A 7,500-nucleotide genomic window follows, 5' to 3' on the forward strand; every position below is an offset into this window, starting at 1 on the left:
ATATTACTAAAAATAACATGACATAACAACAGCAATAATGATAATAATAATAATCATAATGATTATTGGTAATCATAGTTATAATGACAATGGATATAAAAATGATAACAACAATGATAATGATAGTAATAATAATAATAATGATAATAATAATAATAATAATAATAATAATAATAATAATAATAATAATAATAATAAAGATAACAATAACAACAATAATGATAAGAATGAAAACAATAATGATAATGAAGCTACTAATACTAACAATTAAGATGATGAGGATGATGATAATAATAACAATAATAATGATAATAGTAATAACGATTATAAAAGTATTATTGATGAAGGACAGATAGCGCTTATCTCCGCCAAAGCAATAAAGTGACTGATACAATAAAAAATATTCACACGTGAGGAAGTACATTTACAAAATAACACAAATAATAATAATAACATCAACAATGACACAACAATTATAACTTCAGCGCCAAAAAGTTTGCCAATCTCGCAATGCTTATGAATTCTTAAAAAAAAAAAAAAAAAAAAAAAAAAAAATCGTGGATGTGAACCATGATCAGGATCTGTTCATAAATTTTTGAGTTACCATGCTGAACAATGAACAAAGAAGCCATCGTTTCCAAAAACATAACGTCCTTGGTGGGGGGTAATGCAAAAATAATAATAATAAATAATAATAACAATAAGATAAATAAATAAATAAAATAATAATAACAATAATGGTTATAATAATTATTATTATGGTAAAAATAATAGTAATAGTAATATTAATAATAATGATGATAATAACAGTAATGATAATAATGTTGATATAATAATCATCATAATAATGATAATGAAAACAAAGGTAATGATAATGATAATTATTTGAAAACTTCCTGTATCTGGATTATGATCCGGATCACCACTAAAATTTAATGGCATCTAACTTTGGCTAAAACGCACCTCTGGTAAAATAATTGAAAAATAAACAAATAAAAATAATAGATAATTAAAATAAAAATCGGTTCATAACTTTTTGAGTTGTCCTTCTAACCTACAAACAAACAAATCAACACTATGAAAAGCATAACCTCTTTGGACGAGGTAATGATCCTAATAATAATATAAAAATGATAATAATAATAACAATGATAATGATAACAAGACTAGTAAAACATAATAATGATGAGCCAGATTGGAAAATCTGTACTGCCCCGCGTGAAACGGAGGATTGCCGCATATGCGATCACAGGCCAGCCGCGAAATGCAAAATGCGCAATAACTAAATAAAGTATACAATAAAATATATAAAATACACCATTACTCCCATAGCCGCAGAGTTGTCAAGAATACGAATGGCCTTACAACAATTTTGTTTGAAAGCTTTGCGTCCGAGAGCGGTATATGTACGTGCGTACTGATGACTTCCAGAAGTTCGATTTATGATATTTGTCACCAGGCGCACCGGTGCGTTTGCGATACTTCCCCGTCTAGGATGTTGATAACAATAACAATTATCATTATTATTACTTTTATTATTGCAATTGTATTATGCGATCACCATTATTACTCTCATAATCATCATTATTACCATTGTGATTGTTATTATTACTGGTATCATTTTCGTTATTATCACTACTGTTAATATCATTATTACTATCGTTATCTTTATGATCTTTATCAATACTACTGTAATTTATACAATTATCATTATTTTAATTATTACCATTTTTATTGCCATGATTAATATTATCTTTATCATTGTAATTATATTATTAACATTTACACTAACATTTTTATATGTATTAATCCTATCATTACTATATCTATTGTAATTCTACTCGTATTTCGTTTGCTTTTCCGATCATACATTCGCATGATAGTATCACGTATTAGGCCTGGATTCATATTCCATGTGACTGCGGACTTGAAGTAAAATCATTTTGGTGTAAAATGGGGTGATAATAGCTAATATGAATATTAAAAGATGACGCTCATGCATCATATCATGAATTGATGAGAACAATATCATGATTATTTTAGTTATTGCTATGTTTTGGCATTATCATTATTGTTAGTAGTATTATCATTATTATCCTCTTTATCATCATCATAATCACAATCATCATCATCATCATCATCATCATCATCTTCATCATATTTCTTATTATAACTATTATTTTTATCCATATATTTATTACTGTCATTCTTCCTTGAAGCAAGTACACTGCATTGAAGTAGTTGGACCGTCAGTCTGTGCACATTTTTTATTCATATGAGAAAAAGGAGAAAGAAAATTGAATAAGAAAATGGGAGAGGGAGGAAGGGAGGGGAAGGGGGCTGAAAAAAGGGAAAGAGAGATGGGGAAAGGGAAACAAAAAGGTAAGAGAGGGGACTTAGAAAGGGAAAGGGGGTGGGTAACAGGAAAGGGAGGGGAAAGGGAGAAGATCAGAGAAAGGAGTCTAGGAGATAAGGGAGTGAAGAAGGAAAAAGGAAGTGGGAGGAGGTAGAGGAAGGGCTTAAAGAGGAAGAAGAGAAAGTGAAGTTAAGGCCGATTTGGGATTGAGAATGAGTGGCCAAACTGGAAAGGGAGAGAAAGGGGGGAAGGAGAAGGGAGAGGAGATTCGAAAAGTAAGATAAGGAGAATGATAGAGAGAGAGAAAGAGAGGAGGACAGAGAGAGACTGAAAGAGAGAGGGGAGGACAGAGAGAGAGAGGCATTGTTATGAACATCATCATCATTGTTATTGATATCAATATCATTATCCTGACTATGATGATGATGATGATATTATAATTATTACCATTATCATCGTCACTATTGTTATCATTATTACTACCATTATCATCGTCACTATTATTATCACTATTACCATTATCATCGTCACTATTATTATCATTATTACCATTATCATCGTCACCATTATTATCATCACCTTTGCCATCATAATGACCATCATAACCATAACCATCACCATTCACCATGACACATCATTCTCAATCACTTGATCCAACCCCCTTTTAACAAACACAAATCTACTTACCATTTAAGGATATACATGTCAGCATAATATTCTGACCAGGGTAATAAGGACCCAGAATCCCGTTTCTTGGATGACCTGTCTGTCTGTCGATAATCTGCACGCTGCTTGGCAACTCTGCAATAGAAGAGGTCAGAGGTGAAATGAGGTCATTTGTATGGTGTTGGGTTTGTTTACGTGGCAACTCTGCAATGGAAGAGGTCAGAGGTGATATGAAGTCATTTGTATGGTGTTGGGTTTGTATACGCGGGAACTCCGCAATAGAAGAGGTCAAAGGTCATATGATTAGATAATTTGCATGGTGTTGGGTTTGTTTAACGTGGGAACTCTGCAATAGAAGAGGTCAGAGGTGATATAAGGTCATTTGTATGGTGTTGGGTTTGTTTACGCGGTAACTCTACAATAGAAGAGGTCAAAGGTCATATGATAAGGTCATTTGTATAGTGTTGGGTTTGTTTACGTGGCAACTCTGCAATAGAAGAGGTCATAGGTCATATAATGAAGTCATTTGTATACTATTAGGTTTGTTTACGTGGCAACTCTACAATAATAAAAGGTCATATAAGGTCATTTGCATAGTGTGTGTGTTGGGGTTGGGTGGGGTACATGTGGAGGACAGAATTATAAAAGTGGTTAGGATAAAAGTAGGTTGATGGGTAAATAGTTATATTTGCATAAATATAAATATCAAATGAACTTAAAAGATTTCAAGATTTAAAAAAAAAAGGATTTAAAGAATTAAGAAGTAGCAAAAAAAAAAAAAAAAAAAAAAAAAACAATGAACAACAAAAAAAAGAAGAAAAAAAAAAAAGTAGACAATAAAAAAATAATAATAAAAAAATAATAACAAAAATACTGCACATACAAAAATCTATACAAATAAAAATACTTATACACGGTACAGTTTACACATACACGCACACAAGCTTATGCAAAAATCTCCAGTTTACTCCCCCTTAAATCACTCTAACGAGCGAGCGAGGGAGCGAGAGAGAGAGAGAGAGAGAGAGAGAGAGAGAGAGAGAGAGAGAGAGAGAGAGAGAGAGAGAGAGAGAGAGAGAGAGAGAGAGAGAGAGAGAGAGAGAGAGAATGATTAAGAAACAGAAAAAAGCGAGCGAGCGAACGAGCAAGAGCGAGAGCTAGAGAGAGAGAGACAGAGAGAGAGAGAGAGAGAGAGAGAGAGAGAGAGAGAGAGAGAGAGAGAGAGAGAGAGAGAGAGAGAGAGAGAGAGAGTAGGACGTAGAGAGAGTAGGACGTAGAGAGAGAGAGACAGACAAATAGAAAGAAAGACAGAAAGACAGACAGACAGACAGAGAGAGTGAGTAGCAGAAACGCAAAAACCCTGAGTGAAATCCAGACACAGAGAGAGGATCGAGAGAAAGCCAGACGTGGAGAGAGAGGATCCAGAGCAAGTGGAACAAGGGGCTATCCCCGTTTATCCCGAAGGTAAGTAGGCCCTATAAACTCGCCAGCCATATTGATCGCCGGGGCATATAATGTCTTTCATGCAAATGAAAAAGAAAGAGGAAAGAGACGTGGGGGGGAAGGGGGAAAGGGGGAAGGAGGGGAAGGGTGGAGGGGTGGTGGGGGTAAAACTGCGTGATATTACAAGGAGAGACGCAACGTTTTTTTTTTTTTTTTTTTTTTAATCCCACCCCGTGTGTTTTGCGATCCTGTTTTTACTTCCACTTTTTTTTTTTTTTTTTGGGGGGGTATTTCTGTTCTCTTTCTCGTCTCCTTCTGTCTGTGTCTCTGTTTCTGTTTCTCTGTCTCTCTCTCACTTCTCTCCTTCCCTCTCTCTCCCTCTCTCGCCCTCCCTCCCCCTCCCCCTATCTCTCTTTCTCCCTTCTCTCTCCCCCTCCCTCCTCTCTATCTCCCCCCTCTCTCTATCTCCCTCCCTCTCTTCTCCCTCCCCCTTCCCCACTCCCTCTCCATCTCCCTCTTTCCTCCCCCTTTCTCTCTCCCTCCCCCCTCCCTCTCTCTCCCCCTCTCTCACCCTCCCTCTCTTCTCCCTCCTCTCTATCTCCCTTTCTCGTTATCCCCCTTATCCTACTTGAAGACCTACACTCCCCATTTCCTCCTTACGATCTGTAATTCGATAAAGGGCCTATAAATTTAGACAATAAGGTGTTATTATCACCATCTTACGCCTGAAGATACACGTCTATATATAATTTCATCCTTGTTATTGTTGTTCTTCATATTCGTTATATTTTCTGTGTATTAAATATTTTTTTTTAGATTCTCTATGTACTTTTTTTTTCTCTCTCGTTTTTCTGGTATTTCTATATATATCTCCTTCTCCCCTTTCCCCACTAATTCTATTCTACACTTCCTCCTTCCTTCTCTATCTTTCCTCCCTCCTTCCTCCTTCCTCTTGTCCTTATCCCCCGTTTCTTTTCTTCTTCTTCTTTTTTCTCTTCCTTCTTCTCTCTCTTTCCCCCTCCCCCTCCCTCCCTCTTTCTCTCTCTCTCTCTCTCTCTCTCTCTCTCTCTCTCTCTCTCTCTCTCTCTCTCTCTCTCTCTCTCTCTCTCTCTCTCTCTCTCTCTCTCTCTCTCTCTCTCTTTCTCCATCTCCCTCTCACTCTCTCTCTCGCGCTCTCTCTCTCTCTCTCCTCTCTCTCTCTCTTTCTCCATCTCCCTCTCACTCTCTCTCGCGCTCTCTCTCTCTCTTATTTTTCTTCACTCTCTCATCTCTCTCTTTCTCTCTTGTCCTCCTCTTTTCCCTCACTTTGTTGTTTCCCATTATTATTTTCCACATTTTCTCCTGTTTTTTCTTCCTCTCCTCTCCTCCTTTTCCCCATTCTGTCATCACTCCCTCTCTCCCTTCCCTTTCCCTATTTTCTCTATTTCCCCTCTTTCTCCCCTTCCCCTAATCCCCCTTCACCCCTCTCCCATTCTTCCTCTTAATCCCCCAGCTTCCCCTCCTCCTCCTCCTCCTCATCCCCTCGTCCTCTCTCTCCCCCTCTTTCTCCCCTACTCCTCCCCCTCCTCCTTCTCCTCCCCTCACCCTTCCCACGTCTTCCTCCTCCCATTTCTTCCCCACTGTCTCCCCTCCTCCCCTCTCCCCTGCCTCCTTCTCCTCCCCTCACCCTACCCTCGTCCTCCTCTTCCCATTTCTTCCCCTCCTCCTCTCCCCTGCCTCCTTTCCCTCCTCCTCCTCCTCCTCCTTCTCCACCTCCTCCTCTCCCTGCCTTCTCTTCCTCCTCCTCCTTCTCCTCTTCCTCTCTCTCCCAACCTCCACCTCCCCTCCTCCTCCTCCTCCTCTCTCTCTCTCCCCACCTCCACCTCGCCTCACCTCCTCCATCTCCCTCCTCGTCTATAGTAAAATCCGTATCCAGGCTATTACTGTCATGAGAATACCACTGCAGCAGCTGTAATAGCCCCCCCCCCCCCGCCCCTCCTTCCCTCCCTCCCTCCCTTCCCTCCCTCCCTCCCTCCCCTACCTCCCTCCCTCCCTCCCCTCCCTCCCTCCCTCCCTCCCTTCCCTCCCTCCCTCCGATGCTGTTCCCGGTACAGACGCGTTCAACAGTGTTTGCCCAGCGTTCTCGTAACAGGAATCCCCGGAGCCTCCATAAGCGAACGCAAACTGGCTGGTGCGTCTACTTGTGTCTAAGAGAGGGAGGAAGGTATTGTGGATGGGAGAGGGAGATGGGAGGATGAAGGGGGTGAGGGAGAGGGAGAAGGGGAGGGGGAGTGGGAGCGGGAGAGGGGGAGATGGAGGGGGATGGGGGGATGGGGAGGAGAGGGTGAGGGAGAGAGATAGAGGAAGGGGGATTGGGAGAGGGAGGGGGATTGGGGAAGGGGGAGAGGAGAGGGAGACGGAGAGGGAGAGTGAGGGGGAGAGGGAGGGGGAAGTGGGAGTGGGAGAGGGAGGGAGAGGGAGAGGGAGAAAGGGAGGGAAGGGCGGGGCTACCTGATGGTAATTTGGGTGGTAGTTGGAGAGAAAAAAAAGTGAGTTAAATGTATGCACACACGGGCACATACACATAAATACCCTTTCATATACGCACATATACATAAACACACACACAAGAAAAGAAAAAGAAGAAGGAGAAGAAAAAGAAGAAGAAGGAGAAGAAGAAGAAGAAAAAAAAAGAAAGAAAGAAAAAGAAAAGGAAAGAAAAGAAAAAGAAAGAAGAAGAAGAAAGAAAAGAAAAGAAAAAGAAAAAGAAAAAGAAAAGAGAGAAAAAATATATAATAAATATATAAAACGAAATAGTGTACACATCGCCTCCGGAGAAATATGATTAATTAATGGCTTATCGAGATTGCAATCGGAGAGATAGATGAGTGATTCTATGGGATGCTGCGAGGGAGATGAGAGAGGAGGGAGGGAGGAGGGAAGGGAGGGAGGGAGGGAGGGAGGGAGGGAAGGAGGGAGGAGGAGGGAGGGAGGGAGGGAGGGAGGGAGGGAGGGAGGGAGGGAGGGAGAGAGGGAGGAAAGGAGGGAGGGAGGGA

General features: G+C 40.3%; 1 protein-coding gene across 1 annotated transcript in view; it reads right to left on the minus strand.

Annotated features, from left to right (window-relative positions):
- LOC113805497 (nephrin) overlaps positions 1-7,500 on the minus strand; it is a 144,199-nt gene that overhangs the window by 124,459 nt on the left and 12,240 nt on the right. Inside the window, exons 2-3 of the mRNA XM_070132437.1 lie at positions 3,501-3,509; positions 3,044-3,226 (exon numbers count right to left, since the gene is read on the minus strand). Coding sequence (XP_069988538.1) covers positions 3,044-3,226; positions 3,501-3,509 — 192 coding nt within the window. The remainder of the gene's footprint in view (positions 1-3,043; positions 3,227-3,500; positions 3,510-7,500) is intronic.

Source organism: Penaeus vannamei, chromosome 17 (assembly GCF_042767895.1).
Source record: "Penaeus vannamei isolate JL-2024 chromosome 17, ASM4276789v1, whole genome shotgun sequence".
Lineage (NCBI taxonomy): Eukaryota > Metazoa > Arthropoda > Malacostraca > Decapoda > Penaeidae > Penaeus > Penaeus vannamei.